The 27,267-nt window shown below is 35.9% G+C and overlaps 1 protein-coding gene and 1 pseudogene across 2 annotated transcripts in view; one reads left to right on the plus strand and one right to left on the minus strand.

Moving 5' to 3' along the window:
- The window catches only part of DEPDC1B (DEP domain containing 1B), an 84,609-nt gene that overhangs the window by 19,038 nt on the left and 38,304 nt on the right, over nucleotides 1-27,267 (minus strand). For both annotated transcript variants that reach the window (XM_043590869.1, XM_043590879.1), the window contains 4 exons: nucleotides 25,142-25,269; nucleotides 24,372-24,502; nucleotides 22,393-22,440; nucleotides 18,461-18,601 (listed from right to left, as the gene is read on the minus strand). In XM_043590869.1, coding sequence (XP_043446804.1) covers nucleotides 18,461-18,601; nucleotides 22,393-22,440; nucleotides 24,372-24,502; nucleotides 25,142-25,269 — 448 coding nt within the window. The remainder of the gene's footprint in view (nucleotides 1-18,460; nucleotides 18,602-22,392; nucleotides 22,441-24,371; nucleotides 24,503-25,141; nucleotides 25,270-27,267) is intronic.
- On the plus strand, nucleotides 2,093-2,879 carry LOC122489270 (annotated as a pseudogene).

Consider the following 27,267-nt stretch of genomic DNA (forward strand, 5'->3'; position numbering starts at 1 on the left):
CTTTTCTTCAGAAACTACTCAAGCCAGAAAACACCTTCAAAGTGCTAAATAAAGAAAATTATCTTAGAATTCTATATCCATTGAAAATACTTTCCAGAATTAAGTCTGAAGAAAGACGTTTCAGAACCCCAACCTCCCTCTAAAAATCTACAGCCAAGAGACCTATACCATAAAAATGTCACAGGACATTATTCCAGCAGAAGGAAAATGATACCAGATGGTAATGATACCAGATGGATCTGCATAAAGGAATGAAGATTCCCAGAAAAGATTAATATGTGAATAAATGAAAAGAATAATATGTGAATAAAAGATTGCTTTGTGTTCCTTAATTTCTTTAAAAGAAAATTACCTACCCAAAGAAAAAATAACATACAGCAGGGTTTATTACAAATGTTATAAAAGAATATATCACACAAAATGGATGATGATAATATCAGAAAGGATAGAAAAGAGAAAAAAAAAGGATACGGTAACATGATAACATTATATGTGAAGAAATATGATATTTAAAGGTAAGCAATGGTTTCTTGAGACAAAAAGCATGAACCATAAAAGAAAATGATAAAATAGACTTCATCAAAACTAAAAGCTTCTGCTTTTTCAAAGACATTGTTAAGGAAAAGAAACAAAAGACCACAATTTGGGAGAAAATATTTACAATACATAATCAAAGAAAGGACTTATAGGCAGAATATGCAAACACCTCTTACAACTCAATAAGAGAACAAACAAGCCAATAAAAAGCAGAATATTTCAATAGACACTTCACAAAAGAAGATAACAGAAAAGCCATTGGGCAAATGAAAACATGCTCAATATAACTAGTCATTAGATACATACAGCTAAAAACCACAGATATAGCACTACCCACCTACTAAGTGAGCTACAACAAAAGACTGACAGTATCAAATGTTGACAAGGATGTAGAACTACCAAAACTCTTACACATCATTGATGGGGATGTAAAATGGCACAACAATTCTGGAAAATACCTTGTCAGTTTCATAATGAAAGTAAATATACATTTATCATATGACTCAGCAATTCCACCCCTAACTATTTACTCAAAAGGAGTTAAGATACATGTTCATACAGCTTTATTCATAATGGCCCAAGAATGGATACAATCCACCTGTTCTGCAACAAGTAAATGGATAAACCAATTATGGTTTGTAGTATATCCATGCACTAGAATACTCAGCAAAACAAGCCAGATACAAAGTACATAGTGTATAATTCCACTTGTATGAAACGCTTAAAAAGAAAACCTAATCTATCAGATAAAAAGCTTCTATTTCTTGTTGTCTGGTGCCAGGGGTGGCGTTGGGGACTAAGAGAGAGCACAAGAGAACCTTCAGAACTAATGGAAATGACCTGTTAATTTAATGCTAATTACACTAGTATAAACTCATCAAAACTCACTGAACTGTACTCAAAATGAGTGCATATTAATTGTATATTATGTATGTTAATTATACCTTAATAAAGTCAACTTTATAAAGTTAAAATAAATTATTTATTCATTTAAATAAATTAAACAAATCAAGAGAAATTAGAGCCCTAAACATGAGAAATGCAAAACTTAAAAATCTTAAAAGTACAGAATCTCTTTGTGAAAGATTTCTTAAGATACACAAGTAAATTAATTTGACCAAAATAGAACATAAAAGGTTTTTTTTTACCTTTTGATTAAAACCAAAAGAGAAGCCACAGACTATAAAATATATTTGCAAGACACAAGGTATGAAGAATTAGTACCTAGAATATATTTTTAGAATGAAGAAAGAAAGAAAGAAAGAAAGAAAGAAAGAAAGAAAGAAAGAAAGAAAGAAAGAAAAGGGAAGGAAGGAAGAAACCAAGAGAAAAAAATGGGTAAAAGACAGAAAAAGTATTTCACCCAAGAAGAAATCCATATGACCAATAAACAGCAACAAGATTCCTTTTCACACATATCAGACTGCAAAAATTAAAAAGCCCCAGCAATTGTTTGGCCTTGTAACATGTAGCAACAGGGCCAGTTGGGGATCTTAAGCCACGTTTGGGGGTTTGGGGGGGTTGCTGACACTGCTGCCACGTTTGATCATGTGCAATGACAGGCTTTGATAACAAACACAGATTTCTACCAGACAAGTTACAGCATTGATGACCAATCACAGCAATCCTATGACTACGGAGGAAGTAGAGAACCCTATAGCAAACAGTTTGCTGGCTATGACTACTCACAGCAAGGCCAATTTGTCCCTCTAGACATGAGGCAGCCATAACAGCCACATACCGGGCCAATTTTCCAGCCAACTCAGGCATACACTCTAACACATTAGCTTGTCTATGGAAAACACTTTGAGGATAAGCCACCTTTATTAGAAGAATCAGGTATCACTTGTGACCACATCTGGCAAAAAACATGAACAGTGTTACATCCATTACAAGTGGCAGATGGCAGCATCATGAATGTGACTGATTTGGCACAACCAATGGTTTTTTGCCTTGCCTTTGGAGCCACATTGTTACTGGCTGGCAAAATCCAGTTTGACTATGTATGTGGCATAAGTGCACTTGGATGTCTAGGAATGTTTTTGTCTACTAAACTGAGTATGACAGGTGTTTCATTTGGTTGTGTGGCAAGTGTCCGTGGATACTGTCTCCTTCCCATGATCCTACTTTCCAGCTCTGCAAGGAATGGCAAGAGTCATTCTCACTGCTGGAATTATTGGATGGTGCAGTTTTTCCCCTTCCAAAATTTTTAATTCTGCATTAGCCATGGAAGAACAGCCACTTCTAGTAGCATATCCCTGTGCTTTGTTGAACGCAGTCTTTGCCCTAATTTCCATTTAATGAACTGAATTTATCTGGCATGTGGACATCACTGGGCCAAAAAGGACTCTGAACTCTTAAACTAGACCAGTGAACTGCTACAGGGCATCTCTCATGCAGATCTAAATTTTGGCTTTTGGCACGGTAGAAGTAAAGATTATCTTTTGTTCATTTTTATAGAACTTCTGAATACTATCTTGGATTTACCTGCAGCATGAGTAGCTTTAAATGTTTGTGCTTATACAAATAAGAAGTGCTATTTCTTTCCTGTTCCTGTGGCCTTTGAAAAAACAAGTGTTTTTTCTTGTAAACTATTAAAATGCTTTTGACAGAATTTTAACAACTGTGGGAAACTAACCACAGAGCTGATAACCTTTCTCAAAACCACCCAATCATAGTTAAGAAGACACAAGACTTATTGCAGAAATAGTTCTCCAAGGGATTAAGAAAGAAAAATTGCCTGTATTCTCCAGTTAGATGAGCTTGAAGCAAAAATGCAATCCCAATGTAGAGTTTTAGGAGTTTGCCCTTCAAAAATTTGATATTCCTTTAAATTATCTCATGGAGTTTTGCTAAAATTCAACAATATAAGAAGTTCACAATCTACTTTATTGTAGATGGAAATATGAACACCTGTTGAGATTAGCATTAAATAAACCATAATGACATAGACTGGCCATGTTAATGTATATAGTTGAATCTCCAAGTTTCCTGGGGGGGGGGGGGGGCAGAAATCAACACTTTTTTGAGAAAAATACTTAAAATGTCACAATTTCAGTACTGCAGTTATTGATGTAAAGTGCATTTGATGCTTAGTAACTAAATTTTTCCCAATTAAAAAAATTTAATGCCTGATGAAACCAAGCATTGGTAAAAAAAAAAAAATGGTCCAACAGAAATATATTTCTAATATATGTGTAAGTTGCTGTGACTCTGGAAAGCAATTTGCTTCAACTAGTAAAGATGTAAATAGCAAACAGCCCAGTTGTTCAGCTTCTAGATATAGAGAAAGACATGGATGTTTTGTATCACTGCACAGTATATGTGTTAAATTAGGGTGATGGGCACATAGATGTCTCTTGTATTACTCTCCACACTGACAATTTAACCACTATCCTCCTCCCAAATAGTACTTAAAGTGAAAGTTTGGAAATCAGATTTCAGGGTCACTCATTTCATGTCACTGGAGAATTATTTTTTCTACAGACAATATTTCCAATAACAATGAACACAACAACTACTAAATCTTGGCTTCTATATATCATTCTCTACTCACAGGAAGCAAGAATCCTTGAAGAAATGCCTGAGAAAGAAAGAATAAGGACCTTTCCTGCCAGAAAATAAGAAAGTGTTCCAAGAATGATAGGGATGTGGTTTAAAAAATATATAATACATGAGCTAGTTTTTAAGGACCTCCTTCAGGGATTCCAATTACAAGTATATTAGACTACTTCATATTGCTCTATATGTCACTAGGGCTGTGTTTGACGCATGTTGTTTGTTTTGTTTCTAGACCCTGTTCCCTCTGTGCTTTCTTTAGGCTAGCTTTTATTACTGTATATTTAAGTTCACCGATCTTTTCTTCTGCAATGTCCAATTTGTTCCTAAACCCATTCAATGAAATTTCCACTTATAATACTGTGCTTTTTTAAGTCCTAAAGTCCAATTTGGTTCTTTTTCTCTGTTTTTTTGTTATGAAATTATCTTTAAATGTACAATTCAGCAGTTTTTAGTATATTTATTAAGTTAGGTCCATCACCACTATTTAATTCCAGAATAATTCTGTCACTCAAAAAAGAAACCCTCATACCAATTAACACTCACTCCCCATTCTCTCCTCCCCTCACCTCGTAGAAAACACTAATCACAGCCACAGATTTGCCTGTTTTGAACATTTCATATAAATGGAATCATACAAAATAAGGTATTTTGTGTCTGGCTTCTTTCATTTAGAATAATGTTTCAAGGTTCAACCATGTTATAGCATGTAACAATACTTCATTCCTTTTCATGGCTGCATAATATTCTATCATGTGGATATATTAAATATTTTCATTCATTTTTTTTAGTTTGTTTTTTAATTTCATTTTTTATTTTTTAAAATTTACATCAAAATTGGTTAGCATATAGTAAAGCAATGATTTCAGGAGTAGATTCCTTAATGCCCCTTACCTGTTTAGCCCATCTCCTTTTCCACAACCCCTCCACCAAACCTCAGTTTGTTCTGCATATTTATGAGTCTCCTCTGTTTTGGCCCCTTCCCTGTTTTTATATTATTTTTGTTTCCCTTCCCTTATGTTAATTCGTCTTGTCTCTTAAAGTCCTCATATGAGTGAAGTCATATGATTTTTGTCTTTCTCTGACTAATTTCACTTAGCATAATACCCTCCAGTTCCATCCACGTAGTTGCAAATGGCAAGATTTCATTCTTTTTGATTGCCAAGTAATACTCCATTGTATAGATATACCGCCTCTTCTTTATCCATTCATCCATCGATGGACATTTGGGCTCTTTCCATACTTTGGCTATTGTGGATAGTGCTCCTATAAACATGGGGGTGCATGTTTGCACCTTCAAAACAACACACCTGTATCCTGTGGAAAAATGCCTAGTAGTGCAATTGTTGGGTCGTAAGGTAGTTCTATTTTTAGTTTTTTGAGGAACCTCCATACTGTTTTTCAGAGCGGCTGCACCAGCTTGCATTCCCACCAACAATGCAAAAGAGATGCTCTTTTTCTACATCCTCACCAATATCTATTGCTGCCTGAATTGTTAATGTTAGCCAAGCTGACAGGTGTGAGGTGGTATCTCACTGTGGTTTTGATTTGTATTTCCCTGATGATGAGTGATGTTGAGCATTTTTTCATGTGTCAGTTGACTATCTGGATGTCTACCTTGGAGAAGTGTCTATTCATGTCTTTTGCCCATTTCTTCACTGGAGTCTTTGTTTTTTGGGTGTTGAAGTTCTTTACAAGTTTTGGATACTAACCCTTTATTTGATACGTTGTTTGCAAATATCTTCTCCCATTCTGTCGGTTGCCTTTTAGTTTTGCTGATTATTTCCTTCAATGTGCAGAAGCTTTTTATTTTGATGAGGTCCCAGTAGTTCATTTTTGCTTTTGTTTCCCTTGCCTCCAGAGACAAGAGGCAAGAAGTTGAGTAAGATGAGTAAGAAGTTGCTGCGGCCAAGATCAAAGAGGTTTTTGCCTGATTTCTCCTCGAGGATTTGATGGCTTCCTGTCTTACACTGAGGTCTTTCATCCATTTTGAGTTTGTTTTTGTGTATGGTGTAAGAAAGTGGTCCAGGTTCATTCTTCTGCATGTCACTGTCCAGTTTTCCCAGCACCACTTGCTGAAGAGACTGTCTTTATTCCATTGGATATTCTTTCCTGCTTTGTCAAAGATTAGTTGGCCATAGGTTTCTGGGTCCATTTCTGGGTTCTCTATTCTGTTCTATTGATCTGAGTGTCTGTTCTTGTGCCAGTACCATACTGTCTTGATGATTACAGCTTTGTAGTATAGCTTGAAGTCTGGGACTGTGATGACTTCTGCTTTGGTTTTCTTTTCCACGATCGCTTTGGCTATTCGGGGTCTTTTCTGCTCCCACACAAATTTTAGGATTGTTTGTTCTAGCTCTGTGAAGAATGCTGGTGTTACTTTCATAGGGATTGCATTGAATATGTAGATTGCTTTGGGTATTATCGACATTTTAACAACATCTGTTCTTCCTATCCAGGAGCATGGAATCTTTTTCATTTTTTTGTGTCTTCAAATTCTTTCATAAGCTTTCTATAATTTTCAGATTTTTACCTCTTTGGTTAGATTTATTCCTAGGTATTTTATGGTTTTTGGTGCAACTGTAAATGGGACTGATTCCTTGATTTCTCTGTCGCTTCATTGTTGGTGTATAGGAATGCAACTGATTTCTGTGTGTTGATTTTATAGCCTGCAACTTTGCTGAATTCATGAATCAGTTCTAGCAGTTTTTTGGTGGAATCTTTTGGGTTTTCCATATAGAGTATCATGTCATCTGCAAAGAGTGAAAGTTTGACCACCTCCTGGCCAATCTGGATGCCTTTGATTTCTTTGTGTTGTCTGATTGCAGAGGCTAAGATTTCCAATACTATGTTGAATAACAGTGGTGAGAGTGGACATCCCTGTCTTGTTCCTGACCTTAGGGGAAAGCTCTCAATTTGTCACCATTGAGGATGATATAGCCATTGGGTCCTTCACATATGGCTTTTATGACCTTGAGATAGGCTCCTTCTATCCCTACTTTGAAGGTTTTTATCAAGAAAGGATACTGTATTTTGTCAAATGCTTTCTCTGCATCTATTGAGAGGATCATATCATTCTTGTCCTTTCTTTTACTGATGTGATGAATCCCGTGAATTGTTTTGCAGATATTGAACGAGCCCTGCATCCCAGGTATAAATCCCACTTGGTCACATGGTGAATAATTTTTTTCATGTATTATTCGATCTGGTTGGCTAATATCTTGTTGAGGATTTTTGCATCCATGTTGATCAGGGAAATTGGTCTATAGTTCTCCTTTTTAGTGGGGTCTCTGTCTGGTTTTGGAATCAAGGTAATGCTGGCTTCATAGAAAGAGTTTGGATGTTTTCCTTCCATTTCTATTTTTTGGAACAGTTTCAAGAGAATAGGTGTTAACTCTTCCTTAAATGTTTGGTAGAATTCCCCTGGAAAGCCATTTGGTCCAGGACACTTGTTTTTTGGCAGATTTTTTATTACTAATTCGATTTCCTTACTGGTTTATGGGTCTGTTCAAATTTTCTATTTCTTCCTGTTTCAGTTTTGGTAGTGTATATGTTTCTAGGAATTTGTCCATTTCTTCCAGATTACCCACTGGCATATAATTGCTCATAATATTCTCTTATTATTGTTTTTATTTCTGTTGTGTTGGTTGTGATCTCTCTTCTTTCATTCTTGATTTTACTTATTTGGGTCCTTTCCTTTTTCTTCTGATCAAACTGGCTAGTGGTTTATCAATTTTGTTAATTCTTTCAAAGAAAAGCTTCTAGTTTCATTGATCTGTTTTTTTGGTTTTGATAGCATTAATTTCTGCTCTAATCTTTATTATTTCCTGTCTTCTGCTGGTTTGGGGTTTTATTTGCTATTCTTTTCCCATCTCCTTAAGGCATAAGGTTAGATTGTGTATCTGAGATCTTTCTTCCTTCTTTAGGAAGGCCTGGATTGCTATACACTTTCCTCTTATGACTGCCTTTGCTGCGTCCCAGAGGTTTGGGGTTGTGGTGTTATCAGTTTCATTGACTCCCATATACTTTTTAATTTCCTCTTTAACTGCTTGGTTAGCCCATTCATTCTTTACTAGGATGTTCTTCAGTCTCCAAGTATTTGTTACCTTTGCAAATTTTTTCTTGCGGTTGATTTCGAGTTTCATAGCATTATGGTCTGAAAATATGCACAGTATGATCTTGATCTTTTTGTACTTACTTAGGGCTGATTTGTGTCCCAGTATATGGTGTATTCTGGAGAACATTCCATGTGCACTGGAGAAGAATGTATATTCTGCTACTTTAGGATGAAATGTTCTGAATATATCTGTTAAGTCCATCTGGACCAGTGTGTCATTCAAAGCCATTGTTTCCTTGTTGATTTTGTGTTTAGATGATCTGTCCATTGCTGAAGGAGGGTGTTGAAGTCCCCTACTATAATGGTATTATTATCAATGAGTGTCTTTATGTTTGTGATTAATTGATTTATATATTTGGGTGCTCTCATATTTGGAGCATAAATGTCTACAATTGTTAGGTCTTCTTGGTGGTAGACCCCTTAATTATGATATAATGCCCTTCTTCATCTCTTGTTACAATCTTTATTTTAAAGTCTAGATTGAGTGATATAAACATAGCTTTCTTTCGTCGGCCATTAGCATGATAGATGGTTCTCCATCCCCTTATTTTCAATCTGAAGGTATCTTTAGGTCTAAAGTGGTCTCTTGTAAACAGCATATACATGGATATTGTTTTCTTATCCATTCTGTTAACCTATGTCTTTTGATTGGAGCATTGAGTCCACTGACATTTAGAGTGAGTACTGAAAGATATGAATTTGTTGTAATTATGATGCTTGTAGAGTTGGAGTGTTGGTGGTGTTCTCTGGTCGTTTCTAATCTTTTGTTGCTTTTGGTATGTATATATATATTTTCATCTTTTCCCCCCTGAGAAAAGTCCCTCTTAAAATTTCTTGCAGCGCTGGTTTAGTGGTCACAAACTCCTTTAATTTTTGTCTGGGAAACTTTTTATCTCTCCTTCTATTTTGAATGACAGCCTTGCTGGATAAAAAATTCTTGGCTGCATATTTTTCTGATTCAGCACACTGAATATATCCTGCGACCACCAGGTATCAAGCTGTGGAGTTGCAGTCTTTGTGCTCCCCTTGTTTACAGTCTTAATGGAATTTAAACCCTCTTCTTTCTCCTTTCTCCCTTTTTAGTTTAGTCCCTGCGGCTGTTTCCAATTTTCCACTTTCTCTCCAGCTGCTTTTGGGGAGGGGTGCTTTTCCCATACCCCCCCCCACCCCGTATCTGTCCTCTCTCCACCCACAAAAGCACCTCCCTTCTCATGGCTTCTCGCTCCCCAAGTTTACCTCTCCCCGCCATGTACCTGCTGAGTTCGGTGGTTCAGGTTGTGCAGATTGTTGTGTTAATCCTCAGATCGGTTTTCTAGGTGTGTAGGATGGTTTGTGTTGGTCTGGCTGTATTTCATGGATGCGAGACACACAAAAAGCTTCCATGCTGTTCTGCCATCTTGGCTCCTCCCTCATTCATCATTTCATGGAGATCTCCATTATTTCCACTTTTTGGTTGTTATGAATAATGCTGCCATCAACATTTAGTGGTTGTGTGACATATGTTATCAACTGTTTGGTATATACCTAAGAGTGGAACTGCTGACTCATATGGCAATGTTTAACCTTTTTTAAAGAAATGCCAAAATGTTTTATAAAAAGGCTATGCCAAAGTAGTTAAGACTTGCCCCAAGAATACATCCGGGGGACACCTGGGTGGCTCATCAATTGAGCATACGACTTCAGCTCAGGTCATCATCTCATAGTCTGTGAGTTCAAGGCCCATGTTGGGCTCTGTGCTAACAGCTCAGAGCCTGGAGCCTGCTTCCAATTCTGTGTCTCCCTCTCTCTCTGCCCCTCCCCCACCCCCATCTCTCTCTCAAAAATAAATAAACATAAAATACACCTGGGATTCACACCAATGTGCTCTTCCTCCCTTACACACATAATTATCAACACATAATCATCAACCTGCTTCCAATAAACTCTACTTGGTTTTAATTTAGTTTTAAAATTGATGGTCAGCAATTATTAATTGCTAATTAAAAGATTACACTCTTGAATTAATACCATACTCTATATCCTTTATTAACACTGACAGATATATTTTTCTTGACTACTCTAAGAGTCCTAAAGAAAAAAAATAATAATTTTGGAGTAGGTTTAAAAAGTTTATCTGTCAGCCATCCATCATCATTGTGTTATATCATTAAGGAGTCTACCACCAAAATCTTCAGGAACCTGAAAAAAAAGTCTTCAAGCTCTAGTACCCATTAAGTAAATCTATATTTTAAAAGAAATTGAACCTAGGGAATAAAGGAGACATAAACTAATAGCATTGCTCAACCACACCAAAGCCACAACTTATAATCACAAAAATATTAACTGGTAAGGGGGTGCCTGGGTGGCTCAGTCGGTTGAGCGTCCGACCTCAGCTCAGGTCACGATCTCACGGACCGTGAGTTCGAGCCCCGCGTCGGGCTCTGGGCTGATGGCTCAGAGCCTGGAGCCTGTTTCAGATTCTGTGTCTCCCTCTCTCTCTGCCCCTCCCCCGTTCATGCTCTGTCTCTCTCTGTCTCAAAAATAAATAAACGTTAGAAAAAAAAAATTTTTTTTTAAAAAATATTAACTGGTAGGAAGTTTAGAAAACTGGCAGGGGAATACTTTATAAATTATTCTTTTTAAATATTTTGGAAAGTTTCAAGAGGCAATAGCATAAAAAGTCATAGTCCTAGAATTCCCTTAGCATTAGAAATATAGATATTATAGACAAGGGGAAAAACATGGTCCCAAAGACATTTAACTGTGCCCCAGTTTATCACATCACTATACATACCAGAGAAAAATAGAAGACTAGATTAAAAGTAAAAATATTTGTAGAATGTGGCAATTTGCAACACTTCCATGCCATTAATCTTGATGAGAGTAGATAGGTCTACTATATGTAAAAGCACATGAATTTCATAAAATACTTTTTGAACTAAAGTACAAGATCTTCCACTACAGAAAGGAACTTTAAAAGCATGATAGTGGTTTTGAAGCTTATTTTTCTGTCTTTAAAAATCAGAATAAAAAAATAAGAGCAGCTAATATATATATTATATATATATATTATATATAATATATATAATAATAAAACTAATTTTTTTATGGGAGAAGAAAATAGTTAACATTAATGGAGTTAACATTAAACATACTTTATTATGTACCTAATAGTGTTCTAAACACTAAACATTATCTCATTTAATCTTTACAAAAACTCTATAAGGTATTTAACCATCATTAATCCCACTTACAGATAAAGACAGTGAGGCTTAAAGAAATGAGGTCACTTGCCCAAATCACACAGCTAGTTAGTGGCAAAGTGGGGTGTGAGCTTACTCACATGGTCTACGGCAGACACGCCTCAATACCATTCTATATTACTGACTTTGTCCATGTGGCCAATTATTTCCTAAGGATAAATTCCTATAAGTAGAAATGTTGGCTCAAAGAATATGCACAAATATTTCATACGCAGATAGTCAAAATATCACTCTGCATTCTTCAACTGCGGGCAAGAAGTAGATGGTAAAAAGAAGAGAATTTCTCAACATAGTGAAATCTGAAACTAGTTCCTTTATACCAGAGAGAGCACATAAAACCATTTCTTCTCTTCATTTCTCTCTCATCAAGTAAAACTACAATGTAGTATAACCCTGAAGAAACCTCCAAACCACTTTAAAATGCTAATTCCACCACAAAAAGAAGGAAAAATTGAATGTAACTCTAAACAATATGATCCATAGGGGCCGCCTGGGTGGCTCAGTAGGTTAAGTGGCCGATTCTTGATTTTGGCTCATGTCATGATCTCACAGTTCATGGGTTCAAGCCCCACATCAGGCTCTGGGCTGACAGCACCGAGCCTTCTTGGGATTCTCTCTCTCCCTCTCTGCCTCTTCTGTGTTTGTGTTCTCCCTCTCCCCCACACTCTCTCTCTCAAAATAAATAAACTTAAAAAAATATATATGATCCATAAGTAAAAAGTTATTTTTTTATCGAAGTTTAAAGGACAAACCACATATAGCATAAGCATCTTTCACCATTCACTACTATTACTAGTAATATCTGAGAAATATTACACTTTGAGAGATTTTCTCATTCATTAAATCCTCATAGTCATCTTACTATGTAGGTAAATGGAGATGAAATTTAAAGTAGGGGTTTTTTTCAAAAATTTTTTACAACAAAAATTAAGAAATATATGTTACGTCACAATATATACGCATATACAAAGGTATTTAAAACAAAGTCTACAAATATACCTACTATGTATATTGTCTTTTTAACACTGTTCTACTACAGAGAATTCACATCCAACACACAGTTTCTGAAATAGTGGCTTACAGAGACTCCTGAATTTGAACCAAGGCTCTTGTATAACGAACATCCAGGAATACACAGCCAGAGCCAAAGAGATATTCTGGTCAGAGCTCAGGAGACAGAGGATGAAAGTAAGGAGTGGAAATCCTTAGCACATGGGTCATCTATGAAGTAGTATGAATATGATCAAAGGGAAGACGTATGGGGAAAAGCTGAGATTTGAAGCGCCTGTAATACTTCAGTCCTTCTTGGCAACCAGTTCCAAGGATGTTATTTTTCAATCTGTCCAAATGTCAAAGCAGGACTCACTTTTAGTTCTGCTTTTGAATGTTGGAGTGCGACATAATGCTTTCCTCAGTTCAAACACATGCAGAATACTTAGATTCTCAAAAACAGTTTAATCTGATTTCTCTGTTTCCTAACTTCTTTCTCATTGCTGACCATTACGTTTATTTTCTTTCATAAAATGTTACTGACAAAAGCACATTACAGAACTCGGGGAAATGACTGCAAGATAATTTAGTTTTAAAATACACATGATGGTATACAGTTGAACTCAAAACACATCTTCAACAAGTACTATTGGATTCTTCAAGATCATAAACTACTACTGATTTTAAAGAGCTTCTTGGGGGGTGTTTTAGGTTTTAAGAGCTCCTGAGGGATATTAGTAGGCTCTCCTCATTTTATAACCAAAGAGTTTAAAAGACTAACTACTTTATTCTTTGGATTAATTTCACTTTGCTGAACAAAAGCTAAAAGAGTAACTTTTCATCTTTCATCATTTCTTCAACCTCAACATCACCATAAAAATACTGAGTCTTCCTTTGCAAGAAAATGACAAGTACCTTTGGCAGCCCCAAAGGTAACTCATTTCTTGCATTTCAGAATGATATACTAGTGCTTATCCCAATCATGGATTATAAAGATGTATCACAAGTAGTTTCACATTAAAAAAATCTTGCTATCATTTGAAAGAAGATATGGCTAGCTAGCAACATGATTATCCTATCTTAATTTACACATTTTGCCATTTTTTTTGTATTTTTAAAAACAAAAAAAATGAAACTTAGTAGGAAAACAAGTGTAACCCACTACTTTAAATTTCATGTTTTCATATCTACAAATATAGTAGGCATTACTGCCATTTACCAATGAAAAAACCAGGGTCTAGAAAGGCAGAGTGAGTCATCTAAGTGGGTACACCTCAGTGAACAAACCAAGTTCTTGAGTTTGGAGATGTTTCCATTGGTAAAACAAGAATAAAATAATGAACAAACAAAAAAAGAATAAAATAATGAAATAATTTTCCATAATAATAATTTTCCATAATAATCCACCAAATAATTCATCTTTGAGACTTTTTCAATCAGGGAAACATTTCATTATTTAGCCCCAGTGATGAAGGATGAGTGAATAAATAATTGAATACTCAAAAAAATCCAAGTGTTCCTTATGATAAAAATAAGTAAAATTAAAATAATATTCTCTATGATTAGAGATTAGGTGACACCTCAGCCATGAAGATCACATGACAGGCTTCAGAGTTGTCAGTGCTTTGTATGACAACTACCTTTGTCACCCTCCTTCCCATTCTCCAGTGGTTACATCAGATTTCCATTCTCAAATCATTACAAACACAAATTTTTATTTCTGTAAAGTAGAAATGGCATTTCTACTAATATATGCTATGTTATCAATAAGCGAACCCTTATGGGAGCTTCAAAAAAAAAATAGTAAAATATGAAGACTTTTGAAAGGGCCCAGCATTCCCCAAAAGGCCAGGGGGATCGAGTCTGTTCAGCCAGGGAAGGAGAAACTCAAGAAGACTCAAGTTTTCGAACAACGAAAGGAATAAAAAAAAAAAAGTTTCATTTTCACAGAGAAGAGGTATAAAAAGGATAAGGTTTATACTAAGGTAAAAGAATTCAGACTACACATCAATTGGTCAGAACTCCCTGCCTAAAGAAAGACATATCAAGAGAGACTATTTTTCTAGGGGCTTTTAAGGAAACACAAACAAGTCGTCTTTGAATTGCTTAAAAGTAGACACAGATTCACCTACCACAACATGATGCCCTTTCCTACATGAAGAGTCCCAAACTGCTATAGGACTTTTATGACTTCTTTTGCTTTCAGGCTGAGAAAGTCCTTCACCCACCCAACATCAACTATATTTTAGATGTACATTTTTTACGTTTAATTCTCTAATTCAGCTGGAATTTATCCTGATGAATGGTATGAGAAAAGTCTTAAGTTTTTTCCCCCAGAAGTTTTATCAGCTATCCTAGTGATTACTGGTATATTTACAAACAGCTTAGATATTTTGTTATAGCCAAGAAATACCTAGGCACTTCCCTAAATTGCTATCTTTAAGGAGCAGCTAACCCCACTTTATTCCAGCAATTAACTTAACAGTAGTCATTTTATTTGGAGGTGATTCAACATCCTTACCTTGGCTCATCTACATCTTCAAAAACTCCAGCCATAAGCCCTGGGCTCTGAGAGCAAAGAGAACCACCAGCAAGAACTTTGCACTAACATGGGCAAGAGCCCTCTGTCTGGTCAAGCACACCAACCAGGCACTCTCTGAAAAAAAGAATTGTTTTCCCTTAAGAATTACTATGGGACACAGACCCTAAGATAACTTGAAGAACATAACAAGAGGTAATAAGTCCATGATGGCATATAGCTCCACAGGATATCTGAGAAGTCATCAGACAAAAGAATCAAAGATTGGAAAGTTAACCCTTATAGGTGTCTCTGGCTTAAAAAATACATAGAAGATCTCAGCTATTTAGTTTGATAATCCAGTGTACGATCAATCTAGTGAATTACAATGGCATTTTCTAAACTTGACATTTTAGAAGGTAGAGAGCAGGAAAGAGCTACTCAGTATTCCAGCCTCTGAGCAAATAAACCAGGAGCCAAAAGCCCAAGTGCCTGCAGGAGCAGACAAAAGGGATAAATGAGCAAAGAGTCAAGTGAACTTAGCTTGAGAGTCTGAGAAGCAGTGGGAAGCACTGCAAATTGGAGTTTGTGTCCCTGGAACACTTGCTCCTTCTAGTGGCGGCACTAGCCACACAGATGCAACAGTTGGTGCCCATGTAAATTCAAGCCCAGAGCAGCCACATTTTCCACTTTTTCTCTTCACAAATTTACAAATTCTTACCTGAACTTCCTGTTTCTTAAAGTTTGGCAATTAATTACATTTTCTTTTTAAAACACAGGGGTCGGTGTGCCAGGGTGGCTTAGTCGGTTGAGCGTCTGATTCAGCTCAAGCTCGCAGTTCGTGAGTTCAAGCCACAATGATGGCTCAGAGCTTGGAGCCTGCTTCTGATTCTGTGTCTCCCTCTCCCACGCCCCGCCCATACTCTGTCTCCATCTCTCTCTGTCTCTCTCTCTCAAAAATAAATACACATTAACAAAACAAAACAAAACAAAACACAGAGGTCAAATCAGATGTATTTATAACTCAGATCTGGCCCAGAGATCACCAGTTTGGGAACTAAGACTATAACATTATACAACCCACAAGTCTCTCAACTGTCCAAACACCATCCCCTGCTGCTATGCCTTTTTGTGCCTCCTACGGGTGTCCATTTTTCCTCAATATGACAAATTACAGCAAGCTACACAGCTCAGTGGATTTTAGGGTACACATGGAATGGAGTGAAGGATGCTATACCATCTCATTCACCCCACTTAAGAGTCAGCCAAATTCTATCTTAATAACAAACTGACATTTTAGAAATGAAAATTTATTATTATATACAGCTATGTTGTTTGGTCAGACTGCTGACCCAAATTAAATCATTTTCTAGTGATTAAAGAATAATTCTCATTTCTCCAAAAAATCTTTTTTCTTTTTCTTTTTTTTTTTTTGTTTAAGAACTCTTAGATTTTTTTTTTCATGTATCAATAACTAACAGCTCTCAAGGTCACAACTTTTACATCAAGCTAGCATTATTTCATTCTAGAAGCAAAGGAATCAGCCTCAAAAAAGCCCATTAATTAAACTGAAAACTATTTCCACTGAAAATGCTATAGGATTTTTAGGTGCTACACAAAGTATGCTGATTACCTACTTTATTACTTACTTATCTAATCTAATAGCATCCTACTGCAGTCCAAGTAAGTCAAAAAGTTTGAAGAATTGAGTCAACCACACCAAGATTCAACCTATATATCTGCTTTGCACATATCTATATATAACACCTTTTCCCACAGACTCTTAACAAGATTACTATACTAGATGATCTTCATTGATCAAATGATGATCAAATTTATGATAATCTATATGTCCTTATATTTCTCCTTTTACTACATAAGGATCTAAAATATATGGTTTTCAATGCAAGGTGTCTCAAACATGTTCACTTGAGAAGGACTGGATCAGAGAAGGATAATAAATCTTGACTATCTGCACACATTAGTCTATTCTTGCTGATACTTAACTGCCAAAATTCTCCAATCTATCCATCCTTCTCCACCCTAAACCCTGTATAAGTGATACTTTAGAAGGAGGCTGATTCTGACATCAATTTGGAAATAATCAGCTTTAATTCCTAGCAGAGATCAAAATGAACAATTGTGGTAGAACAGACCAGTGATGTCATAAACACAGCTGATTCAAACTGGAATCTGTTCTCCAAAAAAAGTTCCAAGTACTTGTGTTTCCAAACCAGATCATTTTTACTACATAACATTATGAAAATGGAAAATGAAAAGAAAACCTAAGTAATTTTTATTCCAGTCCTTAGAATTCTTATTTTACCAGTGGCACATGGCAGTGAGTGGCTAAAAGAATCTACTCAATGAGTCCAAATGCATATTAAACAACAGCAAGTATTCATCATTAGGTACAATGTTCAAAAGGACATAAGCACTCGATCCTCTTTGGTTGAAAACAAAATACCAAGACAGCCCAGTGGTCTCAAACACCTGTAACAGGCCTAATCCTTTCATCTGTTCCCAATACTAATCCCTCTAAAAACAAACTCACTCTTATGCGCATGATTTATAGTTTTGTACTTTGTTTCTTCTTATCAGAAAACTTATAGAATCTTAAAATTTAAAGTACTGTACTATGAGATCAGGTAAATTACTCATACTATGAGTATTTTCTATGGTAGCATCCATACTTTCCAATAAGATGGAAAGCAGAAGAAAGGGCAGGGCGGGGCAGGGCAGGGGGCTAAGCCCCCCAGTACTCAGGAACAAGAGCATGCAAATTCCTACAAATTTACATAACAGAGTATGATATCTACACAATGATCAGTCATTAAAGCAAACAATAAAAGAATAATATTTATTGAACAATCACAATAGCAACAGGAAAATCTGATATGCAAGAAGAAAGGAACAATACCACAAAGGCCTACAGCAATAACATTGATTTTTTTTTCCTCTCTACCCTGCTTTTGTGACACTATAAATTCTGGCATACAGATCTATGTGAAGAACAGTAACAAGTTTCAGAGAATGATAAAGTTACTATATTTATTTTTCATGTTACAAATAACAAATAGCCCTACAGAAACCTGTTCCTTCTATGAAAAGAAATTAGATTTCTAAATGAAAATCTGTCTCCCATACATGACTGTTCATAAAGGCACATCCAGAGTAGTAGATCTACTGCAACAGTCAATATCAAACTGACATTCTTCTCTACCAAAGAAGTTGTACTGTTTTGCACAAAAGTGACACATAGCATATTATTCTTTCTTATCAAGTAAAAACTATTGGTCCTTGATTTCAGCTTCTTAACAGAGCTTAACCATTTTCTTTTCCTCCTTCACAGAGCAGGACTGTAACCAGGCAAGCACCTCATCCATTTTTATTTTAGAAACGCTATGGAGGTTTGACTAATGGAAATCTCAAGACACTGGAAAATGAAATGATTCCATATCAATAATACAGACACACGTTCATTATATTCCAACTTACCTAATACACTGACAAAGGCATCAAAAAGATGAAATGTAAGTAGAGGCTCTTTCAAGTGACCATAGTAATCTGCTATAGTTTTAAAGACATCCTTTTCAAATCCTAAATACATAGGCTGCTTCAAATCTGAACAATTAGGCCCTGTTAAAAAAAGAGAAAGAGAGAAAGAAGAAACATTACTGGGATGATCACTTATGAGGATTAGTCTCTGTGCATATGTATGGTGTGTATAGATAGTCAAGATCACAAAAGTTTTCATGGGGAAAACTGATGTTATTTAAAAGGACATTATACATTTGCTTACATGAATACTTTATGTCTAAATCGAAATCTATTATAAAACAAGGAGGAAAATCAATGGCTTACTTGCATTTTAAGAGAAACCCACTCTTTTCTTTTACATCTTCTGAAAGGCATTTTTATTAAATGTAGACAATGATTATTTTGTTTGAAATATTCGATGTTTTCCTAGGCTTGACAGTTGACCAAGGTGATAATTATCTCACATATGTAATAGACAAGTTATAAAGCAATTTTCAAAGCTTTTTAGTATTTTGTCATTGCTATATTATGAAATCCTAGAATCAGAGTTGAGTTAATCGATGTCTGCCTCTAACTAAATTATTTCAGACTAATAAAAACTTACACTCTTTTTCATAAAGATATTCTAAAAAGGAGATTTTACACTGGGTCCTGTGATTCATTTTGATTGTAAAACTCTATGTGATCCCCAACCAACCTTTAAAAGATAGTGTATCAGGCAAAGCATATTCCAAAGTTAGGGTAACAATAAAAAGCCTGGAACAACGTGGTCCCAGCCATATCCCATGCAGACAGCAAGGCAAAGATCCAGTTGTATCTGGGACCAAAGAGGAACAAGAAGAAACGCCTAGCCCTCTACAGATATAGCAGTAAATGCCCCCAAGAATCCACACACAGACTACAGATTGACATTGTCAAGTGGAGAGACAAACCAGAGCTGCCCATGCCTTGGGGAAATGGCAAGTAGCCTCATGAGGGAGAGTTTGGCCAGTCTTCTCAATTGCTCTGACAGCGTGGAAGGGAGAAGCAGTGCAAGTGCAATGGCCGGTTCTGGGCCAGCAGAATACAAGACTAAACAACTAGATCCAAACAGAGCTCTACCCTCAGAGGAGAGTGAAAGATAAAGCCAGTAAAAACTAAAAGAAAGCCTTCCTCCAGCACCACTGTAACTAAAGAGAAAGGATCAAACTAAAAAGAACAGATAAACATTCTGGGCCTTCACATCCCAAGGCCAATGGGACAAAGTGAAAATGGCTTTTTCTTGGTCTCCTTAAAAACCCTCTCACCTTTTAATATTCTGTATACACTTGTCATAAAATAACTTAATTTGATTGACTAAAATAATGAAAATTATGAGAGACTCTTGTGTGGTACCATGTTAACCTAGCAGCCAACATAACCATCATTCTTGCCTGCTTCCTCCTTTGAAATACTCCAAGCTTCATCGATTGAAACAATTAGTTTAATGTCTCAGTAATCCATAATGCCGTGAATTACTTCCTCCCAAGAGAAGTATGCGGTTGATTGTAAGCAGCTGTATCCCTGAACAAACATTTCATCATTCTTGCTAAAAATATGCAAAAACAAAACAAAAACAGTTTCCATACAAATGCAAATGCATAGTAGGCCCCATGAGAGGAGGCCATATTTCTAAGATCTTCTGTTTCTTAATCATCTTGAACTTCAGAATAGCTTTTATAAATGTTATTCCTGACAGATCTTGGAAAAGAGTTGTCTGTATCTGTTTTTGTTTTTTGTTTTTTGTTTTTTTTTATTGAATGCAATGTACATGCACAAAGAAGACACAGTTAACCTGGTTTTATACTTAGTATCAGTTCATCATCCTGTGGCCAACCATGAGGCTGGACAAGGAAAGAATGCAGGCCTATGTGCACATGGTCTACCAATGGGCCTCAGAGAAAGAGGTAGGCAGGAAATTTACAGAAAAGGAGGCAAGAAGCCTTCAAAATATCACATAAACCAGCCAGCCTATCCTTTTTGTTCCCTATTACATGACTGTAATGGGAACCTAGACTCAATAAGGATAAGAAGGATAAGTAACAGGTCATCACTTTGATAGACTCAAAGTAAACTCAAGGGGCCAAGGAGCATTTGGAAAATTTAATAATGTCACAAAACTATTCAAAAGGATATTCTTGCCTTTTGGTCACTTTGTCTTTGAAACATAAATAAGCATTTTTATGGATATGCCAACTATCTGTAAAACACTGTACTTGATACATGTGAGACATGTCCCTGTTCTCAAGAATTTCCACCTAATAATATAACACCACGACACACATGGAGAACATTATTAAGTTGCTCTTTACATCTTTCCTCTCCATTAATAAGTAATTCCAATTATTATAATATTCCTGCAGAAGTTTTTGTGGCTTTATGTATACATCTTACTTGCAGGAAAAGTTACACTCTTCACAACGTTTTGATCACTGATAAATCTGTATCATAATCCCACCTTAATATACATTACACAACATATTATAGCCTAGATTTGTCATACTGGCTTCTTCTATTCTTTCCCAGTTCATCAATTACCAAATGCTTGGTTTGCCAGGAATTTAGAAATGGGTAATTTAACTTTGCATTTAGACCTTCTATCTCGTCATTGCCAACACTGTCCAAAGATATAATTTAAATTTAATTTACCTCAAATGGTTGATTGGGAATAATAAAAAGCACTCTCCCAAGCTAAAACCACTCTATGTCTCAGACGTCCCAAAATATTAACCAAAACCAATGAAAATTTAATAGTTAAACACAGAGAACCTTGGGCTTCATACAAGCTAATAATTGGTATTCATATTCAGAATGATAGTATATAATCATTGTCCACATATTATGACTGGAATTACCTACAGTAAGCTGCTTGGTTATCTTAATTTCATTCTATAATCAAACAAAACTAACATCAATTAAATAAATCATTCAGAGTCTACTAACTCAAAATTTTATTATACCTGTCTCTGTACATGCTAGTTCTACCCAAAAGGTACCTCTCTCAGGCCATCTGTGAGGCTTAAAGGCCTCATAGACCAAATGTCACCACTATTAGCAAAAGAACTAGAATTCTTCTCATTAAAATCACTTGTTTGGGTTAAGCCATTAACTATTAGAATCCCTTCTTTGGGTTAACCCTTCTAAAAAATCCCCAGAAAAAAATGGCAATGTTAGTGGGATACTATAATACATTTTTCACAGTGCCTACAGCATCCGATGACGTGGATATCACATGCCTGTGAAATGGACTGTGGGTGCCTATGAAAATCCTCAGAAGGACCATTGTGATCCAAGCCCCTTCGTTTTACATCCAATTACTGAAACATCCCTTCTTGTTTCTCTGCACGCCAAGTTCTTCTCCTTCCAAACCGCCTGCTTATCAGTCAGACTAGTCTAAAATATTTCTTTCCCATTTCAACTGGTGCCCTATAAAAAGCCAATAGTAGATAGGAGCTGCTGAGCAAATGGAGATGTAAATATAGGGCATATTTAGGGATATATGTTTTAGGAATAAAATACATGCTTTAGAAATAAAAATGTACAAACGGTCAACAGGCAGCTATCTGTACAATATTATATTCAATACTACTAATTTTTCTTTACTGTGCAGTCAGAAGTAGTAGTATGGGCAAATCTGTAGTGTGATTATATGCACTAGAAAAAAGAAGCACAAAATACCTTTAAAAATGTTCTATAACTCAGCCCTTTCACCGAGTCACAAATTCATCACTAAAAGCACACAAGTCCCAAAATAATTAACTGCCAGTCTCACAGGTGTCAAATCAATGTTCAGCCATTGAGCAAAAATATTTTCTAATTCAGGGCACTAATTTCTGTTAATCTCATAAAACTGGAGGATAATTAGTACTTACAATTTGCCAAACACTTCATAGCTGACAGTACCCAATGAGGAAGTTCTTCTGCAGAGAAATGAAAATAAAAAGAAGGTATTTTACTCAACTGCATATAACTCAAAGAATTATATACATACATAGTATCATAAGAATATATAACTTGCCCAAATAATATGAAACCTATCTGCCAATCGCAAACCACAAATCACCTATTAATATAGCCGAATGTTTTAAAAACATGGAAATTTTTCTTTTGCAGCAGTGTTCCAATATGCTTTTATAAATCATGCCTACAAATTTCTCTAAGGATAAGATGCACCTTTTGAAGCTTTGGTGAAAAGTATACATCTGACAGTTTATTGCAAAGAAGCAAACTAACAGATCAGTTATCCTAGGAATTAAAGAAGGAAAAGAAAAAACAGAAAAAGCAAAAATATTAGTTATCAATTGTATTTGTGAATTCAGTTCAGCAAACAGCTTAAAAAAAAAAAGGTGAATTCTGTATGTCCAATGTCCAATATAAGCATCATTTTACACATTTCAATTTTCAAAATGTTTCAGGGCAAGAAAGTGCTAATGACATACTAATATAGGCTACCTCTTTTTGGACAGTATTAAAATAATAATTGTTAACACGGCTACAAAAAGTCCCAGCTGAGCCTTTTTTCTGGAGTCTCTCCCCTCCTTTGATGAGATGGACCTCTGATGAGATGGACCATCACTCATGCTTCCCCTTCTCCACTTTCTAAAAACTGCAAAGATACTGGCTGAACTGTGCTAGATCTAATGAACCTGAGGCTCTTCTTTCTGAAGAACTTGATAAGACAAAAGATGACTGGTCATCTAACTGGTAGGTAAAAGTATTCATGTTTGCTGCACTCAAAGAATGTGGAAGGATTTTAGATATATTTCAAAGGCAATACTTCCATCATTCTATGTAAGTTAATTTTATATGTTGATATTAACCTGACAACTCACAAGGTCACAAATTCGTTTGTTTCCTTAATGTCCTTCATTCCCAATACAGGGACTATATGAAAGAAGTGTTTCAAGTTTCAATGACACATTCTGTTCCTGTCAGGAAACATGGCCTAGAAAAACCTCTTCCCCTCTCACAGCTGCTGAGGCTCCTTCTGGTAGAGCTCCATCTTGTTGCCCAGGAGACTCCAGCTCTAAATTTAATAATAATTTATAAAAACCCAAAAGTACTATAGCATCTTCCCACATCCAAAGGTCATTCTAGTTCCAGCTATTTCCAGGACCAAGGGTTGGAAGTAAAGGAAGAACTATTCAAAAAACCCATCTAATTCTGGTCCATCCCTGATCCAAGCGAAGTAAGCTTTAAAATCAGTAAATCAGTTCGGGGATTCTGGCCCACCATGGGTACCATGACCTTATTTTTCCAAACAAAAAAAGAGGATAGGCAGCTGCCTAATGTCTTTTTTTCCTGATTTGTAAACTGGCTTGGAATAAAAGGTATAAAAAAAATTGAAGCACCTTCAGCATTTACAGAACTACCCTTATTAATTAAAAAAAAAACAAAAAAAAAAAAACAAAAAAACCCGACATAAACCAAGACTATTCTGGAAAATCTACCACAGAGACTCCATAATGAAAAGGTCGGGGAGAACCTAAAATCAGTCAAATTCACCTGAAACCTAAAATTAATCTCCAAGACCCAGTTCTAACTGACTTAAGCACTCAGGTCTTAAACTTACCTACTTTTCAGGGATTTTCTGTGAATAATATAGAACCACTTAATGCCCAGTGTGACAAACATTGAACTAGCCTCTGGATGGACTGTGCTGAGGCTTTGACTTTCCATGACATCTCCTTTATGCACACAATCATTTAAAAGGCATGAAAGTGAGAGAAGGCTATACATACTGAGGAGGTACCTTCATTGAGGGTTTGAGGAATGGTCAAAAAGAAGCTGAGGGAGCTGTGCAGCCAGCATAGTGGATCAAATGGGACCACAGTGGTTTTTATGCACTTACTTGACTTGTCATCAAGGATGACAACTCCCTGCTTGCTCACACTATATACATTATGGATGATAAACTTGGAGTTGACCAGTTTAATATCTAAGACTTCTTCCAAAGAATCCAGGCCAAGGACTTTCTGTAAACTGAAAAGATGTATGATAATTAATTACTTTAAAAAATCATTATTACCCAAAAACCCGGCATGTAAAAGATCAATCTTCAAAATGTGCTGCTTTTAGGCATTTTATACAATCTTTGGCAAAAAGGCTAGAAACTAAATATGACAAAACAAATTTAAAAGATCCTTGGGTCATTAACATGTTGCTTCACTAATTTAATATAACACCTTCAATGCCAGGAAAAAGATTTCATAAGACACAATAAAAACAGAAAATAGCTTATCCAATGATGAGAAACTGCTATTAGTACACGTTTGTGAGGGAAAGAAAATGCTTTGTAACATCATTTACCTTAATTACCTACAGTACAGCAAGTATCTAGGAGATGAAATTTACCACTGTGTTTCATTAAACATAAAACTTCAGTGTTACTAGAAAGTTGAAGAACTTTTAAACTTCTATTCTTAACTGTCCTATAAATGACAAGAGAAAATTCCCAGAATTCAGTTAAATTATGTTTGCTAAGCAGCATAGCTGCAAATGCAAAGTTAAGCTTTTAATACATAATTTCAAAAAATTAAATATGCAGAGAGTAGTAGAGAAGCAAACCACACACAAAAAAAAAAAACACTGAAAGTTCTCATTAATATCAAATGCACATACTATGATAATGTCATAGACTTCCATATCTCTTCTACATTGGCCTCCGTCAGCTGTCTGCGGTAGACAAGACGGCAGGCCGGCACCTCTCCAATAGCAATACTGTGACGCTTGAACCACATCTCAGAGTTCTAATTAGGGGAGAGAAGAAAGAAAAAGAGAATAAATATTTCAACAGGCAGTAGTATGAGAAATTTCTTTGACTTGGTTATTTGTAATTTGATTTAAAATAATAACTAGAAATATAAACTAACTTTCTTTGTACTGACTGCAGAGAAGTATAACTGTTAAAGATCAGGTTATATCATAAATGAGTATTTGTAAATTGCAAAAGAACTATAGCAATAAACATGACATTGACTAGCTATTTTTTTCCTGTGGGAATTTCAACTAATCAACGAGGTAGCCATGAAATAAAATTGTATTAATTCAAAATTAAGTCAAAGAATACCTATCCAAAAAAAAAAAAAAAAAAGAATACCTATCCATATTCACACGCTGCCCAAACTGAGTGATTGTTTAAAACAAAATTAAAGTCTATTACTTTTAAGAACTCTCTATTTTTTATAAGCAAAAATCAAATAAGTACAATTTGAAGAGCAGCCCCCAGATCTTAGGCAACTGCAGAAGGCAGAAAAAACAAGAGCTCCCCGGAAAACTGAGACAGTAGGAAGAAAAACTAAAATTCAGAGAGGTTAAATAATTTGCTCAAAGCCACACAGCTTTACCAGTTCAACATTCTTAGTATCTCCTTTCTCACATAGTCTACTAAACGTTTAATTCTTAAAACTTCCTTTTTATAATCACAAAGAGAAACATTGAGGTTTTACAGACAAAACATGTAAGAAATCACTTATAAAGATTTTCTGTAATAGTTTTTTACGAAAGTATCATTACAGAAAAATCTTATAAATTTGGATGAAAGGAGCCAGAAAGTTATTTTATGATTTTGTTTTTAGAGAATTACTGAATTACAAAAGAAAGTCGAAGACCATGTGGATTTGTGAATTTTTTTTAAGTATCTAAATTAAATTAGGTGTTCATTTTTGAAGGCAGGCATGTAAATTGTTGCATTTGCCTAGAAAATCTACTTCCAACTGAGAACAAACTGAGGGTTGATGGGGGGTGGGAGGGAGGGAAGGGTGGTTGAGGCATATTGAGGAGGGCACTTGTTGGGATGAGCACTGGGTGTTGTATGGAAACCAATTTGACAATAAATTTCATATTTAAAAAAACTGCCACTAGGCAACACACACACAAAAAAATCTACTTCCAAATGTTACCTTTTATAAAAAAATTTTTTCTTACATTTATTCATTTTTGAGAGACAGAGAGAGAGCACAAGTGAGGGAGGGTCAGAGAGAGAGGGAGACACAGAATCTGAAGCAGGCTCCAGGCTCTGAGCTGTCAGCACACAGCCCGATGCAGGGCTCAAACTAACAAACCACGAGATCATGACCTTAGCCAAAGTCAGACGCTTAACTGACCAAGCCACCCAGGCGCCTCCAAAAGGTTAGCTTAAAGAAATACCATGGACATACTCAACTAATTATGTGTAAAGACATTGCTCATTACATTGTTTACCAGAAAACTAGAAACATGGTATGTACTAACAGGAAGGGACTAGATACATAAACTATAGTGCTTTTATATTAGACAAGATACAGATACTAAATATGATGTCAAATGTTTAATAACATGAAAAAAGGGGGTAACTGGGTAACTCAGTTGGTTAAACATCTTACTCATAATTTTGGCTCAGGTCATGATCTCACGATTCATGAGTCCAAGCCCCTCATCGGGCTCTGTTCTGACAGTATAAAATCTGCATGGGATTCTCTCTCTTCTCTTCTCTTTCTCTCTCTCTGTCTCTGTCTCTCTCTGTCTCTCTGTCTCTCTGTCTCTCTCTCTCTCTCTCCTTCTCTCTCTGTCCCTTCCCTGCTTGTACACTTGTTCTCTCTCTCTCTCAAAATAAATAAACTTAAAAATAATAACATGATGGGGCGTCTGGGTGGCTCAGTCAGTTGAGTGTCCAACTTCAACTCAGCTCATGATCTCGTGGTTTGTGAGTTTGAGCCCCGCGTCGGGCTCTGTGCTGACAACTCGGAGCCTGGAGGCTGCTTTGGATT

Source organism: Prionailurus bengalensis, chromosome A1 (assembly GCF_016509475.1).
Source record: "Prionailurus bengalensis isolate Pbe53 chromosome A1, Fcat_Pben_1.1_paternal_pri, whole genome shotgun sequence".
Taxonomy (NCBI): domain Eukaryota; kingdom Metazoa; phylum Chordata; class Mammalia; order Carnivora; family Felidae; genus Prionailurus; species Prionailurus bengalensis.